The 21676-nt window shown below is 51.2% G+C and overlaps 8 protein-coding genes across 8 annotated transcripts in view; 3 read left to right on the top strand and 5 right to left on the bottom strand.

Annotated features, from left to right (window-relative positions):
* Positions 1-165: 165 nt before the first annotated feature.
* Positions 166-3052, bottom strand: GUITHDRAFT_99864 (hypothetical protein; the record flags this gene model as incomplete). The annotated part of the gene is made up of 13 exons (XM_005841305.1): positions 166-217; positions 348-420; positions 466-620; positions 878-916; positions 1178-1249; positions 1308-1377; positions 1726-1798; positions 2502-2554; positions 2619-2665; positions 2717-2798; positions 2845-2869; positions 2914-2949; positions 2999-3052. The coding sequence occupies 13 exons, from the start codon at positions 3050-3052 to the stop codon at positions 166-168; spliced, it is 831 nt and encodes a 276-aa protein (XP_005841362.1).
* Positions 3053-5876: 2824 nt separating this feature from the next.
* GUITHDRAFT_132127 (hypothetical protein) lies at positions 5877-7571 on the bottom strand (the record flags this gene model as incomplete). Its single annotated transcript, XM_005841306.1, has 6 exons — positions 5877-6422; positions 6489-6587; positions 6640-7216; positions 7273-7372; positions 7401-7461; positions 7566-7571. The coding sequence occupies 6 exons, from the start codon at positions 7569-7571 to the stop codon at positions 5877-5879; spliced, it is 1389 nt and encodes a 462-aa protein (XP_005841363.1).
* A 947-nt stretch (positions 7572-8518) lies between these two features.
* Positions 8519-10627, bottom strand: hsp90c (heat shock protein Hsp90, cytosolic protein; the record flags this gene model as incomplete). The annotated part of the gene is made up of 1 exon (XM_005841307.1): positions 8519-10627. One exon carries the CDS (start codon positions 10625-10627, stop codon positions 8519-8521), a length of 2109 nt encoding a protein of 702 aa, XP_005841364.1.
* A 1028-nt stretch (positions 10628-11655) lies between these two features.
* On the top strand, positions 11656-13752 carry GUITHDRAFT_156858 (hypothetical protein; the record flags this gene model as incomplete). The annotated part of the gene is made up of 18 exons (XM_005841308.1): positions 11656-11852; positions 11909-12002; positions 12067-12161; positions 12217-12248; positions 12314-12370; positions 12432-12505; positions 12552-12589; positions 12659-12704; positions 12760-12833; positions 12889-12937; positions 12985-13046; positions 13095-13141; positions 13190-13251; positions 13301-13339; positions 13402-13440; positions 13497-13573; positions 13620-13665; positions 13720-13752. 18 exons carry the CDS (start codon positions 11656-11658, stop codon positions 13750-13752), a joined length of 1161 nt encoding a protein of 386 aa, XP_005841365.1.
* A 171-nt stretch (positions 13753-13923) lies between these two features.
* Positions 13924-14455, bottom strand: GUITHDRAFT_99868 (hypothetical protein; the record flags this gene model as incomplete). The annotated part of the gene is made up of 3 exons (XM_005841309.1): positions 13924-14160; positions 14209-14273; positions 14338-14455. The coding sequence occupies 3 exons, from the start codon at positions 14453-14455 to the stop codon at positions 13924-13926; spliced, it is 420 nt and encodes a 139-aa protein (XP_005841366.1).
* Positions 14456-15979: 1524 nt separating this feature from the next.
* GUITHDRAFT_132131 (hypothetical protein) lies at positions 15980-17393 on the top strand (the record flags this gene model as incomplete). The annotated part of the gene is made up of 6 exons (XM_005841310.1): positions 15980-15996; positions 16168-16700; positions 16744-16855; positions 16910-16996; positions 17047-17166; positions 17273-17393. The coding sequence occupies 6 exons, from the start codon at positions 15980-15982 to the stop codon at positions 17391-17393; spliced, it is 990 nt and encodes a 329-aa protein (XP_005841367.1).
* Positions 17394-17446: 53 nt separating this feature from the next.
* On the bottom strand, positions 17447-19070 carry GUITHDRAFT_149993 (hypothetical protein). Its single transcript, XM_005841311.1, has 2 exons — positions 17699-19070; positions 17447-17648 (listed from the first exon to the last, which is right to left on the bottom strand). Exons 1-2 carry the CDS (start codon positions 18371-18373, stop codon positions 17514-17516), a joined length of 810 nt encoding a protein of 269 aa, XP_005841368.1. The 5' UTR covers positions 18374-19070; the 3' UTR covers positions 17447-17513.
* Positions 19071-20551: 1481 nt separating this feature from the next.
* GUITHDRAFT_132133 (hypothetical protein) overlaps positions 20552-21676 on the top strand; it is a gene marked incomplete at both ends in the record, with an annotated part of 2934 nt that continues 1809 nt past the window's right edge. The window contains 5 exons of the mRNA XM_005841312.1: positions 20552-20869; positions 20931-20987; positions 21040-21254; positions 21309-21359; positions 21437-21593. Coding sequence (XP_005841369.1) covers positions 20552-20869; positions 20931-20987; positions 21040-21254; positions 21309-21359; positions 21437-21593 — 798 coding nt within the window. The remainder of the gene's footprint in view (positions 20870-20930; positions 20988-21039; positions 21255-21308; positions 21360-21436; positions 21594-21676) is intronic.

The following is a 21676-nucleotide window of genomic DNA, read 5'->3' on the forward strand; positions in this document are numbered from 1 at the left end:
GCCCCTCCCTACTCCTCCCCCGGCCCCTTGCCCCCAGCCCCTTGCCTCTCCCCCCCCCTTCCGGCCCCACTTTCTCCATATCCCATCGTCCCTCCTTCCCTTCCTTCCTCCCTCGCTCCCTTCCTCCTTGAGTACTGAGCAGCAATGGATGTAGATTATATACATTCACGAAACGTCATCGAATGCCAGGAGGGCGAAGCTATGGAGCCAGTGTGACCTGCCAAGCTCGCCAGTCAACACAAGTAGGAGAGCAAGTGCTACTGTCTGCTTTCCTCCCATCCCTCCCCTCCCCCTCCTCCTCCCCATCCTTCCCTCCATTTCGTCCAACCCGCCTGCTCTGTCCTCACCCCACGTAGCTCGGCGACAACCACTCCGCCAGCTGCACGTGCTCATCTGCTGACTCGCGCATCCGCGCGATGACTGGAGGAGCATATCAGATCTCCGAGTCAAGACGTCAAGCTCGACCTTGCGCCTCCACCGTCTTTGCTCCCTCGCACGACTTGGCGATGCCTCGAAGGTTCCAGGCCTGCCATGCTCGGGTTTCAGACGGTAGGAGAAGCTTCGTCTCGATTGCCTTGCTCAGCAACAGGCCGTCGAGGTGGCACAATCTTGCATCCTCTCTGTGATTCGCGTTAGAGGCGAATGGAAGGGAAGTGGAAGAAGAGGGAGATAGCGAGGCAGGGGCGGGAGGTCAGAAAAATTCAAGACGGAGGAGCAGAGGAGCGATGAAGAATAAGAGGTTCGAGGCTGATGAGCCAGAGGGAGGTGAAGGAGGGGGAAACGATCGCGAGTGCAGATGGAAGGAGAACCAGGGAGCTCAGAGGGAGAGGTCAAAGGGTGAGTCCAGAGTGGGTGAAGCTTTTCAGAAGCGTCGCACCGATCAGCAACAACTGGGGGTCGAAGGATGCTGCAATCGCTGCTCGAGTCCATGAGAGAAGGGAGAAATTTTCTGCATGGGCCTTTGAGATCATGTTTTCAATGCACACGATCTCCATCACCAAATTGGTTATCGTAATCATCAGCATATTTGACATCATCATCATCATCATCATCACCACCACCACCTCCTCCTCCTCCTCCTCCAATATATACACCATCTTCATCATGATCATCATAACACGGCACTTCCAACAACTAATCAATTACCAACATATTTCCAGAAACCACTCACAGTCACCTCGCCCATTCGACAAACTCCTCGTTGGGGAGGAGGCGCCTCATCATGTCCATCTCGCACAGCCCAGGGGAACTGAACAATATCGACATGCCGACATCAGGGTCAAGTCGACTGATTGCAAAGGCGATACAGGAAGTCTTCGGCTGACGGCTCGAAATTGGGGTTGTAGTCCTCGTCGGCTGAGAAGATCCTCATGCAGGCTGCCAGGAGAAGATAGTGTCAGAGTTGCAGAGCTTTTAGAAGTTTAAGGAATCTTCTCTACAGCAAACAAGGCAGAGGCGTTTTACTTGTTCTGATTGCTTCCTCGAACAAATCGTCTCCAACAGCCCTTGCCTGCAAACCGCCATAAGCAATCTTTGAAACTTATCAAAGAACGGACTACGTAGTCAAGGCAGAGAATCAGGGAGAAGGCCGTTTGTGAGTGAACTCCGCTGCCTGCATAGTTTGGTCAGCACGCCAGGCATGAAGTGCTTGTCACGGTGCGGAGCGTAGGAGGAGGAAGAAGGGGGGCGGGAGGGGAAGGCAGAACGTTTGAACAGAATACTCACGGACTGGGTGCTTCAACTTTGGGAGATAGTCGAGCAGGAGCGATCTGATCTTCTCGGTCAATGGCTTCAACGCCTGCAGCGATGGAGTTTCAGCGCAGACGTGTGGGAGAAGGATAAAGGCAGGAGGAGCAAGTGAGTCGTGTGAAAGAGCATGTCTCTGATCGCTGCGGAGACAGACAAGAGGAGGTAACATGAAAGAGACTTCTGCACAAGGAGCACACGCAAGAGTCTTTCACATGCTCTACAGCCTTGACGCCTCCAACCTGCCCACCTCCCCTCAGATCAAACATCACCTCTGCTGTCACCTCTCCCTCACCTCCCCGTCCCTGATTGGCACCAGAGCTGATTCTCCTGCAAGATGGTTGAGCGGCGGTTCCTCAGCAGCAGTGAAAGAAACCAGCAAGTTTCAGCAGCCAGCCCCACCCATAAGGTCGTCTGCAGCTGAATAGTGAATCCAACCAAAGGTGTCGGGACCGAGGACGAGCAGGAGAAGCCGCAGGAGCGGGAAACTGAGAGGAGCAGGGGAAAGAGGAAGGCAAGCAGAGAGAGGGGGAAGAGGAAGGGGAAGCAAGAGGGGGAAGAGGAAGGGGAAGAATGAGGGTCAAGAGGAAGGGGAAGAAAGAGAGGGAAGAGGAAGGGGAAGAAAGAGGGTCAAGAGGAAGGGGAAGAATGAGGGGGAAGAGGAAGGGACTCACTCGAAGGTTGAAGAGCCCTCACGATCAAAGTATCGTGATTCCTGCTAGGCATAAGGGCCGAAGAATCCTTCTGGGTGAAACCTGTTTGCATCCTTCGACGGTGATGCTGTTTAGGAGAGTACGTGAGACCTTTCCTGCAGGGAGAACAGCAAGGTTGAGAATTCGACAATGAGCTGCTCTGCATGCACAGCATCTCACCAACGTCCACTTCATTGCCGTGCCGTCTTAGAATCCGCAGAAGGCACCTAGAGCACTGAATCGCCATGGTTCGCTAGAGCTCCAAGAAGCCCTCTCACCAGTGGCTGTGGACTGCACTATGCCAGTCGTAGTTGCCGCAAAACACAGGATGCAGAGCTTCCGGCGACTTCAACGGCCCGTCTACCGAACAAGTCACGCTGGTGCCGAACGCAACACGCTAACCAACCAGGCTGCAGCCAGAGATGGTCTACCTGAGAAGCCATGAGCACTACAGTATTGCTTCCTGTTCAAACACCTTATGCGGATACTGTAGCCTCAGTCCTGATAGCGCCTGCCAAGCGATAAGTCATTGAGCTGGAATTGTTTTGATGTGTATTAACCTGCTCCGCCATGGGCTTTGCCCAGTCTGAGCTGGCCTGCATGGAAGTATGCATTCTTTTGACAATAAATGGTGGTAAAAAGCTCAAGACTTGGCAAGGAGCAACGAGCAGGGCAATTATGGGAAAAAACGCCCTTCTGATCCTCGACATTCCTTCTCACCACGAACTTGTTAGCTCAGAACATACAAAGAAATAGCGCTGATCAACTAAGAGGAGCGCTACATCAACCCGAATCCTCCCCCACTCTTGTTCTTCCCTCCCACCAACCCTCTCTTCCTCTGTCTACTGCTCCCTCGCACCTCCTATGCTTCCTCCCTCGCTCACCCCCCTCTACCCCATCTTGCTTGCCCCGCTTCCCCCTAATTTTTCAGGATCCGTGAAAAGCAACGTTTCATATTGTTGCTCTTGCATTAAACCTTATTGGTCCAAAACCTTGATCGATCCTCAAAATTTCAGACTTTACAGTACAATTTCCTCTGTTAATTTGAATATAAGAGATAAGCTAGGTAAACATTTGCATGAATAGGCAAATTTGCTGGTGAAGTTGAATTTAATTCGAAATTTTTTTTTGTGTACGTCTTCGTTAGTCTCGATTTGTTGATACGGGAGGTGATACGGAGGGGCAACAATGCGAAACGTTCTGTGTTTTGGAAACTTATGCAGAAGTGAAACAATGCAACGCTTCATATTGTTGCGCTCGCAAGCGCAGAACTTTGAACGACCCGGGCATCGTCAACCTCGTCGAGAAGCACAGCGACGACGTCAAGTGATATACGGAGGGGCAACAATGCGAAACGTTCTATGTTTCAGAAGTAAAACAAAATGCAACGCTTCATATTGTTGCGCTCGCAAGCACTTCCGATTATCGTCAACCTCATTCGAGAAGCACAGCGACGACGTCAAGTGATATACGGAGGGGCAACAATGCGAAACGTTCTATGTTTCAGAAGTAAAACAAATTGCAACGCTTCATATTGTTGCGCTCGCAAGCACGCTCGCAAGCACTTGGTTCTCGTCAACCTCATCGAGAAGCACAGCGACGAACGTCAAGTTTGTTGATACGGAGGGGCAACAATGCGAAACGTTCTGTGTTCAAAATGAAGAAAAAAACACAATGCTTCACATTGTTGCGCTCGAAGGTTTGTGTTCGTGGAGAACGCCGCGCTCGTCGTTGGAGAACGCCGCTCTTGTCGTGTTCGTGGTTGATACGGAGGGGCAACAATGTGAATCGTTTTATGTCTATTAATCAAATAACCCAACGTTTCGTATTGTTGTGTTTGCAATGCACCTGGCAGGACATCGACGACGTCAAGCTGCTGCTGCTCTTGGAGACGAGCCACGTCAAAACCTCGCTGCGCTCCCGTGTGTCTCGATGATAGGGGGCAACAATGCGAAGCGCTCTATGTTTTAAATAATAGAATATGCAACGATTCGCATTGTTGTGCATCGAATTAACGCACCTCGATAACGACCGGTCGGCGATACGGAGGGGCAACAATTCGAAGCGTTATATGTTTTTGAATCTTATTATGATAAATCGCATCCTTTCGTATTGTTGTCGACCCCGTTCCCGGCCTTTATAGTATATCGCAATGCTTGGCATTGTTGCCCCCTCGTGCCATGCCATGCGCAACAACTGGCTACCCTACCCTAGCATTTTCCATATTCATTCTGTAGTGCATGAGGGTGGGTTATCTCGGGCTAATGTCTAGGAGTGAGGGCGATGAACAGGTTACTGTGTGAAGGGTATGAGGGGTATGAGGTAGGGGTATTGGGCTGAATGAGGGGCACCGGAGTCGAGGATGTAAATGAAGCGAAGTTTCTTAGAATGATGACAGGACAAACAAGGACCGGGAGGCAGGAGAGGTTGAGATGGTGTGGGAGGGGAGGAGAGAGTCTGAGACGCGGGGTAGACTATCCACGAGCCAGTCCCTTCTTGATTCTGCTCCTGTGGCGTCCGCACAATGGGTGGACTGTGAGCTGTTTTTGTTGATGGGATTCGAAGAGTCGAGCAAGGCTGGGGTGTGTGTGAGAGAGGGGATGTGTGTGTGTGTAGGGGGGGGGGGGGGAGACGGAGAGAGAGAGGACGGAGGAGACGGAGAGAGAGAAAGAAAGAGACAGAAACAGAGAGAGAGAGAGAGAGAGAGAGAGAGAGAGAGAGAGAGAGAGAGAGAGAGAGAGAGAGAGAGAGAGAGAGAAGAAAATAGAAACTTCACCTTCACAAGAATGATTGAACAATTCGTACTCCAAATCAGCTGAACATTATGATACAAGAATTGGCTATGAGTGTGTTCTTTGAGGAATCATTAGCCATGTATGATTGTTGCTTAGCGACGAATGCAGCCCGATTGAAAACAACGTTACATCCATGCTCTTCTTACAATGATGCTCCTTGATCGCCTTGTTCTGATGATTGGGCGCGTTCTAGATGCTCCCCTGGGATCACACAACTTTCAAAGCAGCAGCTCTCCTCATGATCGGTATCTTCCTTCTCACGTCATTCCTGGAGGTACTCTGCTCCCCCCCCTCCCCCCCTTGTCATGCCTGATCATTCGTCACCGCAGTCTTCCCTTCCTCTCCCAGGGCGCGGGAATGCAGCAAGCAGGGCTCGTTCCGTCCGATCTCATCAGAAGGGTCTGCAGGACAGTCTCAACGCCACCCATGCAGAGGTTGGGAAGGGAGGAAACAGCACCAGAACCACATAATTGCTCCATGTACATTTAAGCGAACAAGGGCGCAGCGAGCCAGCGGTCGGAGGGAGCGTTCGCCGGCGATGCGTGCCAACATTTTCTTTCAACGTTGGATTTTGGCGATGCAATCTTGTCTCGATCTGTACCTGTAAATTGAAATGTACATGCTCCCTCTCAATGCTCCCCCCTCAGCCGTTCCTGCTCGTGGTGATGCTGTTGAAGTAGCCCATCTCGTTCCTAGCGTAGATCCTCTTCAGCCGAGCCGTGTGCCCAAGGACCTGGTTTGGCTCCTCGAGGCTGGAGGGAGGGAGGATACCGTTCATCCTCAACTCCCTGGTCACGAATGAGTCTCGGAAGGACAGCCGACTCCTCTGCTTCTCGTCAGCACCATCCCATCTGTCCTCGGGGATCCGGTCGTCCGTTCCCTCCTTCCCGTTCCCCATGTGCACTTCTCCAGTCTGCCTGCCGAAGCTCGTCCATTCTCGGACTGTCGAAAAGTTGAGCAGGACGCCGTCTTGGTGGTTCGCCTCTGCCTGCTGCGCTGGCTCTGGCAGCGCAAGGTCCGGCAGCCCTGAGCCACTCACGCCGGACTCGTGCGATTCACCTGGAGAGCCAGTGGGAGGCAGGAAGGGGTGGGGCTGACTCGGAGGCCCTACAGCACGCAGGAAAGCATGCTCATCTGCAGCGTGAAAAGTCATGAACTCAGTAAAATTTTGCCCGTTCCGTTCTCCTCCCTGCACGTTTGGGCAGAGTCAGTGAGTGCAGGCTTCATTGCAAGAACAGAAAAGCACAGTCCTTACCCCCAAATCATGCTGGCAAAGCTCATATTGTCCGAATCGCCCTGTCCTGTAGCAATGCTCAACAGCAGGGTTGACATCCCAGCAAACTTTGCTGATGGTCTGGGAGCAAAAAGTCAATCAAGGAGGGGACAAAGCATGAAGAAAGACTCACTCCGTTGTTCAGCACCTTCACGATTGTTCCAACGCCTCCTCCTGATATGTTGAGCAGCCTTTCATCGAAAGCTTTTGATCCTTCCGATGACAGAGTCACCCTCATCCCCTTGAACGCCTTCACTGAGATTCCAACGATCCTCTGCGCCATCCTGTCCGTCATCGACATGGAGTCATACCATGTATCCCCCTGCTCCACCAGCTGAACCATCCATTCCGACTTGGGCCGTTGAGGAGCGTCGCCTGGCATGGCCCCGTTCTGGGATGCCTCTTTCGCTGCTTCGCGGGGCCTCTGAGTCCCTTGCGAGTCGCTGTGGACGTCCTGCTGCAAGCCAGCGGCCGAGGCATGGGAGCTTCCACGGACCTCAGCTGGAGAAGATCTATCAGAGCCCTCGTGGTCCTCCCGTCGGGGGAAGAGAGGCTCTGTGTCAATGTGGAATGGGGTGGGGAAGGGCGTGCCGCATTGGGCGACGGAGTTGCGCTGGGGAGTGGTGCTGTCGAAGAGAGTCTCGACTGTCAGGGTGAAGGGCTTCTTCTTCCTTGCTGGCGCCGGCCTCCTCCTCGAGTTCCGCAGCCAGCTACGCAGGGAGGCGAGTAAGGAGCGGAGGGGATGTGGCATGTGACTTGGGCTTACCTGGCCAGCGGACAACACGAGCTCCTCCTCACAACGGATGGGGGGTCTGCTTGCTGATCTGCCTCAGTGCCCTCGGTCCTGGCTACGTCCGCATCCTGTGCTGCTGGTTGTTCAACATCTGGAACTACCTCTTCCGACATCGATGTCGATGTCCGCGCTAGGAGGTGGTGTACATTTTCCTGATGTTGCCTGTGGCAACAAACGTGAGCAGGAGTGGAAACAACAAATCTTGACAGCAGCAAGTTAATTGTACATTCAAATCCATCATGCCAAGTCAATTGTTCACTCAAAACCGTCATGTCAGTATATTGCGAGTCTTCAGTGTTCACGAGTCATGGGCTTGCAAGACATCAGACAAATCTTACTTCTTTCCCTTCATCTCGTTCCTCTCTTCTCTTGCCTTCCTCCTCCTCCCTCCTCCCTTCTCCCTCCTCCCTCCCTCCCTCTTGCCCCGTCTGCCCCCTGCCTACCCGCATGCATGTCAGCCGCGCCCATCAAGGATTTGAAAGCTGTGGGGAGTGGTGTACCCCACCTTTGATGTTCAACTTGATGATTTAAGGAGGGGTGGGGTATCGGGGTGGCGCGCGTGGCTGGCCTGATCGAATTCTGCTCTTCAACAAGTTGACCGTTTCATGCTCCTTCCAGTCTGTCCCTCCTGCTCTTGATCCTACACTCTCGCCATGCCACAGCGAGCATTCCTCCTTGGTCAACGACGAGGCTCACCGCCAACATTGAGAGCGCTCGGGATGATCATCTGGCAGATACGTGCAAGTCTTGTTCGAGCCATGAAGTCGTGATGAGGGCTAGGATATCCTAGCAAGCAACAATGAGGGCTAGCCTGTATTTTGTTTCACTGCGGCAGGAGGAAGCAATCAGGTAGCGAGTGTACGAGAATAGATTTTTGGAGTTGATCATCCAAACAGCCAAGTGAATTTCGATCACAAACCTAGGTTTTATACTCGAATTGTTTGGCGTTACTCCCTGTGAGCAAAGACGACAAGGTGGGACAACCTTTCATTTCAGTACCTCCCCCGATGGTGTAATTCTGTTTTGAAGATCCTTTTTCTCCTTATCTGTTTCTATGCGTAAGTGTTACACCCAAAATCAGCTTTTCTGTGATCTCCGAAGTGAAGCAGAATCCAACATTCGTCTTATGTAGTACAAAACTTGTCCCTTTATTCACAAAATACAACTGAGGAACAATGCAAAAGTTACAAGAGACAGACGAGTAGAAGCATCCATGAGTTTAGTCCACCTCCTCCATCTTGGATCCCTCACCGGAATCATTGGTCTCCTCAAGCTCGGGGACAGGCTCCTCCTCTTCATCCTCGTCGATGCTGAGACCAAGCTTGATCATGCGGTGGAGGCGACCAGCGAAGGTGTTGGGCTCCTCCAAGGTGAAGCCAGAGACCAAGAGAGCAGTGTCAAACAAGAGCCAGATGAGATCCTTGACGGTCTTGTCGCCGCGGTCAACATCCGACTTCTTGACGAGCTCCTTGATGATGGGGTGCTCGGGGTTGACCTCCATGGTCTTCTTGGAGGTCATGTAGGTAGACATGGAGTTGTCACGAAGAGCCTGGGCCTTCATGATGCGCTCCATGTTGGCAGACCACCCGTACTCGCCAGTCACCAAGCAGCAAGGAGCAGAGACAAGGCGGTCGGACACGACGACCTTCTCGACCTTGTCATCCAAGGTCTCCTTGATGAGCTTGCAGAGCCCCTCGGTCTTGGCCTTGAGCTCCTCTCTGGCCTTCTTCTCGTCCTCGGACTCCTCAAGCTTGAGTCCCTCCTTGGTGACGCAAACGAGCTTCTTGCCGTCATAGTCCTTCATCTGCTGAACCATGTACTCGTCGATAGGATCAGTCATGAAGAGAACCTCGAAGCCCTTCTTCTTGAGGCGCTCAAGGAAGGGAGCGTTCTCAACAGCCTTCTTGCTCTCTCCAGTGATGAAGTAGATGTTCTGCTGCTCCTCCTTCATGTTGCTGACATAGTCCTTCAGGCTGATCATCTCATCACCAGACTTGGTGGTAGTGAAGCGAAGGAGGTCCGCAAGCTTGGCACGATTGGTGCTGTCCTCATGGATACCGAGCTTGAGATTCTTGCCAAACTGCTCGTAGAACTTCTTGTAGTCCTCAGCGTTCTCAGCAATCTCCTGAAACATCTCGATGGCCTTTTTGACGAGGTTCTTCTTGATCACCTTCAAGATCTTGTTCTGCTGGAGCATCTCACGAGAGATGTTAAGAGGGAGATCCTCGGAGTCGACGACACCCTTGACGAAGCTCAACCACTCAGGGCAAAGCTCGTCGCAGTTGTCGGAGATGAACACACGGCGAACGTACAGCTTAATGTTGTTCTGCTTCTTCTTCTTCTCGAACATGTCGAAGGGAGCACGGCGGGGAACGAAGAGGATGGACTTGAACTCAAGCTGTCCCTCAACGTTGAAGTGCTTGACTGCCAAATGATCCTCCCAATCGTTGGTGAGGGCCTTGTAAAAGGCGGCATAATCCTCCTTGGGAATGTCCTCAGGATTGCGAGTCCAGATGGGCTTCTGCTTGTTGACAAGTTCCCATTCGTGGGAGACCTCCTTGACCTTCTTCTTCTTCTTGTCCTTCTTCTCGGCATCCTCGTCGACCTCCTCGATCTTGGGCTCGTCACCCTCGGGCTTGTCCTCCTCCTTCTTCTCCTCCTCCTCGTCGTCCTCGACCTCCTTCTCGGTGGTCTTCTCGATCCACAAGCTGATGGGATAGTTGATGAACTCGCTGTGCTTCTTCACGAGATCCTTGATGCGGCGCTCCTCGAGGAACTCGAGCTGATCCTCCTTGAGGAAGAGCTGGATCTTGGTTCCACGTCCCAGGTTCTCTCCGCTGGTGTCGGGGCGCACAGTGAAGGATCCGCCAGCAGCAGACTCCCAGATGTACTGCTCGTCGTCATTGTTCTTGGAGGTGACAACCACCTTGTCCGCAACGAGGTAGGCAGAGTAGAAACCAACACCGAACTGTCCGATCATGCTCACATCAGCACCAGCCTGAACAGCCTCCATGAAGGCCTTGGTGCCGGACTGGGCGATGGTTCCGAGGTTGTTCACCATGTCGGCCTTGGTCATGCCGATACCAGAGTCGATGATGGTGAGGGTGTTGTTGGTCTTGTCGGGGATAAGGTGGATGTACATCTCCGGCTGGCTGTCCAAGACAGCTTTGTCGGTGAGGGACTGATATCTGATCTTGTCAAGGGCATCACTAGCGTTGGAGATGAGCTCACGAAGAAAGATCTCCTTGTTGGAGTAGAAGGTGTTGATGATAAGAGAAAGGAGCTGGTTGATTTCAGCCTGGAACGCGAATGTCTCAACGTCTGCCATGTTTCCCGCTTTGACAGTGGGTCGAGCCCCCCACAAATTTATTTACCTTTCCCCTACCTCCACCCCCCTCTTGTCTCTGACCCTACCCTATTCGATTGCCTCTTGATCAAATAGATTGAAATTTTTGAAATAACGGTTCTCAAACACATTTTATTAATTATTTAATTTCAAATTTGCATAAGGTATATTCAATACAAACTTTGAGTACCCTACCCTTCAGACTTCATTCACTACCCCTACCACTTTTCTTACCATCCATCCATGGAACTTCCTCACGACGACTCGAGAACTTTCTTTTGTACTTCTACAAGTTAAAAACATTTTTACTACGGTAACTGAGAACTATTACCAATGAATTCAAACATTTAGTACTTTGATTTTATTAAAAGGTTGAAATGGTACAATTACAATATCAACCCCTAGTGTTCTATTGTAAAAACAAAATCAACATTGATAAAAAGTGCCATCAAACATGCAGGGTGGGTGTTCCTAAACTTTCCTAGGCCCGTTATGATTGGGTGGGTACAAAATGGGAAAAATACGGGTACTTGTTCTAGAGTGGGGTGGTCATCAGGTGGAGTCGCTCTGGTGGGTGAAGTTCTTCATGTGGGTGGGGTATGGTGCCGGTGGCAGTCGATTTGAGGGGTAGGGTATTTCATTACCCCTGGTATCCATATCATTTTATGCTCACAATAAGTGGTTGGGTCATGGTTATATGTATGATCACCTTGATTGGGGGGTAGGGGGTGGACAGGCGCACCATGCTGACGAGAGCAGTGAAGAATGTGGCGGGGACGCGTGGGGGGGAGAGGATGTTGGCAGTCTCTGCGTTGTTCTCGTCAGAAACTGCTCATGCTGCTCAGAGCGGGAAGGGATTGAACATGCGAAGAAGCTTCAGAAGCTCGGCATGCAGTGGATCCCCTGCCATGTTTCAGAGACCCTTCCCCAGCTCGATGAGAGGGACGGGCCAAGAGTCCGCAATCCGCTCAATCCAACATGCCTTGAGCATGCGTATCGGTGCAAGATCCATGTCTGGTGGAGGAGGCAAACCCCATGGCGGTACTCTTGTGAACAGGATGCTACAGAACGAGTCGGAAAAATCAGCGATCCTCGGCAAGGCAAACGTGCCTCCCATGGAACTCACAGAGCGCCAAGTGTGCGACGTAGAGTTGATATGCTCTGGGGCGTTTTCGCCATTGGAGGGGTTTATGGATGAGGCTACATGGTAAACTCACCTTTGCGATTGTTTGCTTTGTGGTGGGGACTGAATGAATCCTGCAGGCAGCACGTCCTAACGAACATGAGACTTCCTGGATCGAACCTGCTGTTTGGTCTGCCGGTGGTACTTGATACAGCGAGAGAGGACTTGCAAAAGGTAGATCCATCACGATCTACATGCCGAAGGAAAGATGTTCCATGATATGACCCATATTCAACAGGGGGCTGTGGTCCCTCTTACATTCCACGGAACCACTGTGGCTGTGATGGAGGTGGACTCGTCATGGGTGCCGAACAAAGTCTTCGAGTGCAAGGAGTGAGTATGATGATGAATCAATGCCAACCTTGCTCTTGACGATGTTGCCGATCAGGTCCTATGGCTTCACGACGCTTGAACACCCAGGTTGCCATGACACTGCTGCTTCAGCAGTCTGTTCGTACATGAGCCTCTTATGCAAATCACCTTAGGTGTAAGGTTGATTGCTTGGGAGAGAAGTCATCGATACATCGGAGGAAAGATTCACGGTATTTCAAGCGTGGCTGTTTCGTTTCATCCTCAGCCGAAGTTGCCATGATGCACGGTCAGGCTTGGAGTACCCCAAGCGTTATTATCCTGTTGTCACTCCTCAACAGCTAAGGGCGAAGTTGCCGGTGGACAAGGTTGGTCAAGGAGGAGAAGTATGCACATGCCGAATCATTTTGACAGGACGTCGTAGCCTTCCAGTGTCGCAACCCCATTCACAGGTGAGAGGCTGGACTGTCACTGGAGCTGCTGCAGCGGAGAGGACGAACTCTCATCTGTACCTTGCACAGAGCTCACTATGAGCTGTTCATGAGATCCTTGGATGCTCCCAACGTGGTAGGATAGACCGGCATCCCAATCGACGCTCTTGCCGCTCATTTAATTTCCGCAGCGCCCGGGCTCTGTGGTCCTCGTTCACCCTACCTGCGGCCCGACGCAGGAGGATGACATCGATGGGATTACGAGGTCCGGCTCTGCGTGCATCCTTGTTGATCGTGGAGCTAATGAAAATTTCCTTCAGGTACAAGACGTACGAGGTTCTAAAGAAGGAGATCAGCGACACCAGAGTGGTCAGTGTTGCCTCCATGGGTTGCAACTGGCGCTTACAGTCAGTCAGCACTGGGCATACCTTCCATACTCCATGCACATGGCCGGCCCCCGTGAAGCAATCCAACACATGTGAAGAGCTTGATGCTTGCGGCTTGCAGGAGAGCTGAACGGGCGCAGGATTCTGAGAAAGAACTACGGGTGCACTCACTTTATCGTGGGGAGAGGTGACTTGCGATTCTGCTCCCGGGCCCTGTGATGACTCGGTGGTTCAGACATGGCAGGATGCAAGAGCAGCTTGTCCTCTACAGATTTCTATGGGGTATATGATGCCCAGGCATACTACAGCGATCTCTGTACCTCCGAGGTGCTGACGAGCATGGCAGGACATGGCCAAGAAGCATGCTGCTGAGCTAGAGATGCAGGTATGGAAACTAGACAGTGACAGCATTCTTCAGCATTCTTGACATGACTCGATGCATTCAAGATTGTTCCTTCCCTGGACATTTTGTACACTGCTGAGAAGGTCGGTTGTTACAATGGTTTATTAGTTGATGTTGCATGACAATGCATGACCTTCAGGGCTACATCACTGTCGATGAGGCGAAGAAACTCGATCTGAAGCCGCTGAAACTTTCGGGTACTGAGTTCCGCAAAATGTGATTCCAACTTGAGAATCCAACGTCAAGCTGAGCATCCCAACAGGTTGAGATCAGGCAAGGACATCCCTGAATGGTTTGCCTTCAAATCCGTGGGTCTAACCCTGTCAATTTGCTCCAGCTGACTTGTCCCTATCTGCCAACAGGTTGTCGCGGTGCTGCGTGAGAACATGAAGTGATGTTTGCCGGAGCTGTCAGACTCAGTTAGCTCCCTTCGACTTCAATAGGTGACGCAATAAGGTTCTGAAATCTCAGAACATTTCTTAATAAGACTGCACAAAGATTTACACGTGACCTGATTCAAATGTCCTGGCTGAATGGAAAGCGGCCGGTACGGTGTGAGTTTGCTTTCATACTGCCTCCTCAGTGGGTCCGTGTGGCGGCCAAATCATTCCGAGAGTCATCTCGCCCTCCTCCTCGTATTGCGGAGGTGTATCATTCCTGGTCAGTTGAGAGGAAATCCCGTCCTCCTGCATGTTGTTGGCAGTCGATAGATCCAACGGGTGCTTCCGAGCTATTTCTTCCGAGAGCCGTCGATTCCTCATTTCTTTGGAGTCGGTGACTTCCATCGACTCGAAGACTCTCTTCTAAAGACAAACGTGAGCACAAAGACCTCCCACCTCTCCAGCTGTCACCTGGAGCTTGAGGAACTCCACGTTGGCGATGCGGTAGAGCTTGCGCGCTCTTGCTCGGATGTGACCTGCGGCGATGGAAAGGCCGATTACAATTTTCCTGCACATCATCGTTGTAGACGACAAACTTACCAAGATTCTCTTCGCTATCGTAAGACTTTGACGGAGAATCACTCATGCTCATGTCTTGGCTGGCGATCTCTGTGCAAAAGTAGAAGAGCAAGGCTGCGTTCAGCTTTGTTGTAGCCATGGCTGAGAAATCCGGTCGAAAAATCGAACAAGGGCGCCTTATCGAGTCTCACTTGGATTCAAATCAATAATCTTTCGCATTCAATCCGTTATCACGCTGCGTCTTCTCTCACATTTCACTGGCTCCTCTGTTCCTATTTGGATTCATTTATACATGGAGACCCTGGGAGTCGAATTCAGTCTTTGACCACCTTTTACAATGTGAATACACAAGGATCTTCTCGTATAACATAAGTCTCTTGTTGTTGAAAATTGAAAGCAGGGAGAGAGCTTGTCTAATATGGAAAATACAGCAAGTAGGCTGTGGTATCCTACATTGAAGAAACTGGATGAAGCGCGGATATCAAAGAGCAGCAATTCGTACCCTTGGACTATCATAAACAGATCTTACAAATTCCTAATGCATTCTTACACTGTCTACATTAATGATGACTTCGTTTCAACTATAGGAGCTTTCTAGGTCTTGTGGTGACGAATCCTGGTTCGGACAACCGATGTATATTTGAAGTATCAATGGCTACAAAATACTGCCGGGTGCTCATTACGATAAAACATGCAAGTCCCTGATTTAAATAATGCATGCACATTTCTCTCGCCAAATAGTTCTTCTTCTTGGGCATTAATGCTCTCGATCGACTCTGCGCTCAATGATCCTGCGTCATGAAAGATCCTACGACGACATTTGCACATCTCCTCTACAAGACGATCTCACCACTGAATTGATGACGTTCTACTCCATCTGTAGTCCCTAAGGTGTCCACACATGCACACTCTGCTCCTCCTTCTCCATCCCCTCCTCCTGCTACCTCTCGAATCCTCGTGATCCTCCGCACGTCTAGTCGCGCATGTGGTCGCAAATATTTACTACTACGCCGTTCTATCCCACCCCACCCTAACCATATGGTTCCGTTCATCTCTATTTCCGGGGTAGGGGTCATCAACATCGGATGGTAGATGAACAAGAGGGGTACTCAAGACTGAAACGAGGAGGTAGGGGTCATGTTTGACTGGCTGTTTCGAATCGCGTAATTTATGTGAATCGTTGTGATCTTAGCAAAAGGAGATCTTGATCTCGGGAAACGAGATTTGAAGCCCGCAGAGGCAAGCTTGGGGTACTCAGAGAGCAGGGGTGTACAACTGCTTGACCGGTATATCTCCCAGGAATTGATTGGGTGCAATGACTGAATATTGTATCCTAAGCGGGTAGGGGTAGTTATCAGTGGGGTGGGGTGAAAGTCGGCGATGTCCTTTCCTGCTCCAGGGACACAAGTTTTTACAGAACATGAGTAAAGTTATAAAGCAATGTGTATCAGATAGAATATAGTCAATATATTTCCTCAATCATTTTATAGAATCAATAGCATAATCTGTATGCAAAATTATTAATTAAACAAATGACAGTAGCAAAAACTTCCATACCAGGACTACTTTTAACTTCTTGTACATGTCGCACACGCTTCCGAGGCGGGTTCAAAATGATCTGAGGCGAGCCTGTACATAAATTCAAGGCGCGAACTTTGAAAATATGGCGGAAGGCAACAGGTAGAGTAAGAGGGGAGGAGAGGGTGCGAGCGAGGAGGCTGTGGGGGGAGGAGAACGTTCACTACTTGGTGCATATCATTGCTTGCAATCAGTGGCAGAAACAGAAAACTTGAGGCGTTAGATGGGGGACAATCAGTAGAAATCACACAGGGTATGTACATCGTCAAGCAGGGAGCAAGGCAACGTTGCGATGTTTGATGGATTCGGACGTTTTTCACTTTCGGGAAGCGTTGCTGATTGTACTGACCATCTCTCTGACAGCTCGATGGATTCATCCTATGAGGCTCTGGAAGACGAAGACGAGTGGAGAAGGCAAGAGGAGAAGATCAGGGACTCCCTGCGGAGGAGGCGCCAGAGGATCGAGAGGATTGAGCAGGAGCTGAACCACGTCCAAAGCCTCTCACCAGCAGAGGTCAAGGAGTATGCCTCTGTGGCAAGATATGGAGTGGATGGCATACGAGCAGCAGCCGAAACCATCCAAGGTGCATGGAGGACTGTGCGGAGGCAGACGGAAAAGCGCTCTGGAACTCTGCAGAGAAAGCACATGGCGGCGAGAAGGATACAGTTGTTCATGAAGCACGTTTCGAATCTCAACCAGAAGAGGTGGATATCCAGGATCTGTGGCCTGATACTGACAAAGATTGGCTTCAGGACTGACTTCATCTCTCTTGAAAGTGTCATGATCGAACCGGAAGTGGTGCCCGGTACTGAATCTGGGGAATGCCTCTGTCCTGATATCCTTGCAAGAGTCTCGGCGTGGTCAGTTGGACCTGTGGGAGCTTCCTGATGAAGATCGGGTGAGAAATCTGCAGAACAAGATCAACTCCGAGTTGGAGGCAGCTCGTACCCGCAGGGAACGGTTGACACAGACAAATCTTACTAGCCTTGTCTTGACCCTTGTCTTTTCCATCAGTTCAAGGACTGAGGAGGAGTTGAAGGATCTGGAAAAGATGGCGAAAGCAAGGATCAAGGAGTATGACAGCTCTGGGAAGGTGTCAAGGTGAGTTCAAACACTATCTATGTCTGTGCTCCTCTTACGGACGGTTCAAGGACGGAGACCAAGGATCGCAACAAGTTACGAGAATACATCTCGAGCACGCTAGCTTCAATGTGGAGCATCAGAAGTATTGATGACATCTCAGAATCCAGGGAAATGAGGGCATTCGAACGGTTAGTCTTGGATTGTGAACTTCCTTTTTCCCTTCTGGGTTTATTTGCTTTGTTGTTCCTTTCCTTCTTTTTCAATTTGATTGCTATCTTTACATAATGTTCGCAGAGGATTGCTGTATGGAAGTGAATCAGACAAAGATTACAAAGAGCTTATCATGAAGGTAGCCATGGAGGAACACCAAGAAGCCATGCAAGCTGTTCAGAAGCGTGAGATAGGAATGTACTAAATTTTAGATGTGGTGTACTGTGCCAGGATGAAGATGTTCGAATCAATGCTTTTGCAGTTCAATGTTTATTTACTGGAAATGATAGGAACTTGTTAAAGGATGTGAAAGAATGCGGATCGTTCAGGGAAAGTAAGCCAAGAACTTCTCAAAGTCAGCGAGAGACTGCTTGAACCATTTGTCGGATGCTGCGACACGCTTGGGGCTTCGCTCGACTCCTTCCTTCAATCGGAGAGCAGTCTCAAGCTCAACCAAGTCCTGCAAGTGAGGATAAGTTGAGGCAAATCACAAAGTTTCCCTGTACTGACCTGGATGATGTTGCGGGAAAGACGGTCAGTCTTGATCTGTGTGTCCTCGTCGAAGGCGGCGAGGCCAAGCTTGTTGAGATCGTCACGGAGCTTGACGATGTTGAACGCCTTGACTTGCTCACTGAGCTGAGCATTCTTGTCGCTCTTGAACTGCTTAGAGAGCTCAAAGAGCTTGTCACGGTTGCTGCGAAGGTCCTTGAGGTTCGCCTGGATCTCAGGGGTGGAGATGGCCTGGGCGTTGACCTCAACCTTGCCAGCATCACGAGACGCGTCATTCTTATCGTATCCGGGATTTCTAGTCACTGCAAAGAGCACGCCGAGGAGACCGACAGAGATGGCTCCTCCGAAGGCATAGGCTTCTCTCCTGGTCAGCCCTCCAAAGCCTTCACCTCCTGCCATGGCGGCATTGTAAACCTTAGGGGTAGGAGTGTTGGCAGATTCGACGAAGCCCTGACGCTCAAACAGGGTTGGCTCGTTCTTGTAATCAGGAGGAAGAGGTTTGTCGGGGGTAGGAATGAGGGGCTTGTACTCGACATCGTCGTTGTTCTGCATGCGGAGAGAGAGCGGCCTGTGGCAAACTGGCGCCTTGTTAACCCTGGCGATGCCAGCAAGAGGGGCGGGGCTGAAGGCATAAGCCGATCCGATGCACGCTACTGCAAACAAAGCTTTCCTCATTTTGACCTGAACCACATCGTCAACATCAAGGATTTTCAACAATGAATGATTCAAGAAGTCAGCAGAGCAGGAGACTCTCGATATATGAAGTCTAATGCATCCTCTATCCAACTACAAAAGTCCTGGAGAATCTGTTCACAGCCATTGGTGGGTCGAAGTTTGGATATGTAGCGTCTGCTTTTCGGTTGGCAAAAAGAAAACAGAGAATGCTTGACTGCAAGACTCTTCTAAATTGATACAAAACCAGAATCACCCGAAAATTGAACCAGATGACTTTGAATGCTAAGATATTCCTTGATATAAAGAACAACTATAACTCAAGCTATTTGAGCACCAACCGGGCCAGAAAAGCCAGCCAAGGCCATTTCCTTCCTTGTACAACTCGGCCATTTCCAAAAACAAGTTAGGAGAGATTCTCTAGGCTAGTCTGGACAGTGTTTTCAATAGCAGCGTCCCCGTCTCAGGGTTAGCAAGTCCAATCCAACCGTCCTTACTAGCTGACATCCCTTCCCTAGCAAATACGCATCTTCAATGTAAGCTCTCAAGACCCTCTTCTTCTTGTCTGCGATTATGTAATATCATCGACGTGTGCAGTCTTGTGATAGGCCTGTTGCTATCATCCGCCTGTCTTGCCTCTCATCGTCTCCTATGGCGACCTTCCACGTTTCATTGCGCCGTCTCTAGCATCGCTCACTCTCCGCGTCTTAGATCCTCCACCCCTTATATCCCCACCCCTCCCCCCCTTTTGTGCCGCCTACCCGTTCAATGGACAAGATCATGAACCCCTACCCCCAATGGTTTATAAGTACCCGTACACTTAATAGTGCACTACCCTAGTGCTTTACTTCCTCAAAGAAACAATTACTGCCACCTACCCACTCGAAATCCAGCACCCTACCTCCTGCACTACCATAACGTTGGAATGGAACAACCCACCTTCGGCCACACTACACCCTCCAAAGATCTGGAAGTACCCACCCTTTTTACCGGCCTCCTTTTGCTTTTTGAGATACCCCTGCTTATTACCATGAAAGAACCCCACTCTGATAGGTCCATTGAGGATCCCTGGACCCCCACCCACATTTCGACTTAAGTCTGTCAGCGGACTACCCTACCCAATCTCTGCGAGACAATTACCCCATGCAATTATGTCATTTGATGTTATAAATGGTAGGGTACCTGCAGGGAAAGAGCAATGGGTTTGGTTAGGGTTGGGTGGAAATGGAAGGGTGGCGGGTAATTCTTTTGGTACCAAAGCTGGGAGGAAGGGGGAGGATGCTGGTATAAAGAAGGGGTGATGACAAAAAAGGGGGTTAGAAAACCCAGAGGGGTGCATCTGGGGGTGACTAAGGTGGTAGGGTGGTGTCCGCTGACCTACATGACAGGGGTGGAATTACTCACGGGGGTGCTTTGATGGGGTGGTTGGGGGATCGTAATGAAATTAAAACTCTAAAAGTGCCTCGACACTGACACTGGTGACGGCGCGGCCCGGCCCGGCGCGCCGGGCGCTTCCGGACGGCCCGGGGGGGCGGCCTGCCGGCCGGGACTCCAGCCCGGGCCGGCCCGCCACCGCGAGTCAGAGTCCGGCGGCTCGGTCGGAGTGATTTCCGTCATCAATGCCATGATGTCAAATCATCAGTGATTGACCTCGGATCCGGCGGCTCCGATTCAACCGAGTCCGATTAACTCAGGCAGTGTCCGGTCGCTTGCAAGTTGATTCAGTGAACTTGAAGCCTCGCCCGGCCTCTCAGTCTGGCGATGAGTTAATCAGAGTCAGGCTCGCCGATTAGCCAGTGCCGCGCGACTCAGTGTCAGGGTCAAGCCTCCTCGACTCTCCTGATTGTCCTCGTACTGATCTTTGACTTAACTTCCCCCGGGCCCCGGCCTTGTGCGCGCAGTCACCGCCGGTGCTGACTCCAGTCCCGGCGGCCCCGGCCGGGCGCCGGAAACTTCAAAGATGTAATAGCAATACCTGAGATGTATTAGCAATACTTGGAACCAGGTCCACCCGGTGTATTGCGAAGGATTGAGCAAGGAGAGGAGGAGAAGGGAGGAGGAGGCGAAGCTGATTGCAAAGCGGTTCAAGTGAATATATGCATGCTGGCATTGCTGTTATTGAGATGATGCACACTTGGAGGGCGGCGAGGACGAGCAGGTGACTCTCTGGTTTGCGAAAACATGTCGAGATTGATGAAGATCATGAGCGTGAGGAGGGCCTCCAACATCATTTCAGTTCGCTCGAAGCTTGCATGGCTAGCGTGCGATTGGAACAGGAAGGAGCTGAGGCTGTACCATGACGATGGCCGCCTGCTGAGCGCTGGAATGAAGACGATTCATGCAAGGCAGCGCTCAGACAAGTCTCTCCTCAAGGTTGAGATCATCGGTGCCAAGGAGCTGACATCCACAAAAGTATGGAACCAGTGCAACCCGCAGTGCATCCTTGCCATGGGCAAAACGGAGGCGTCGACAAGCGAGATATGGTCTGAAAGTGCTCCTGTGAGAACCTCTGCGATGGAGGGCAGGGTGTGAGCTGCTGGTGCTTGACACCTGCTAACAGTTGTGGGGCGAAGAGTTCTACTTCCAGATCAATCCGTCAGCGACGTTGGAGATACAGGTTTGTCAGTGCTCTGATCCCGATGAAGCCAGTCAAACTTCCCTGCTGCCAGGTGCTCTCCAAGCAGACTTTCTTCACAGAGTACCTAGGACGCGTCAGGATCCCCGTGAGCTCAATCTTCTCTGGATTGGAGAGAGCTGCGATGCTGGGCATGAAGAACTGGGAGGTCTACTTCGTCCTCCTCAGCAACGAGTGGTCCTCCGAACCCTACAAGCCCGGTAGCCACCTCCCATGGTTCGAGGACGGGGCTCCGAGCATGGACCGCAGGTGAAGAAGTGGAAGAAGCGGGAAGTCGACCTTACATTTGATGTCGTCACACAGCATGGAGCAGGAGGCGGAGGGGTCCTCTGCTGAGGATAGCCCCTTCGGAATGTACGGCTATCGCCACATGCCGCTACCTCGGTCTTAGCCCGCCATGTCATCCGAGCAGGAGTGACGGTCGCCCGCAGGATCCGAGGGAGGCTGTTTGTGACCTTCAGCCTCGTGGAACGTGGAGAGCCGGGTAGGATCGAGCAGTTTGAGTGCGCGAGGAAGGACGTGGCGGAGGACGCAGGAAAGGCTAAGGGCAAGACGAACAAGTCGGGAACGATAAGGGTGATCCCTCAGGTGATTGAGCGACCAGAAGAAGGAGAAAGGGCGGGGATGGAGTAGGAAAAAGGGAAGGGAATGAGTAGGGTGGGGGGGGGGGG

Source organism: Guillardia theta, assembly GCF_000315625.1.
Source record: "Guillardia theta CCMP2712 unplaced genomic scaffold GUITHscaffold_3, whole genome shotgun sequence".
In the NCBI taxonomy this organism is placed as follows: Eukaryota; class Cryptophyceae; order Pyrenomonadales; family Geminigeraceae; genus Guillardia; species Guillardia theta.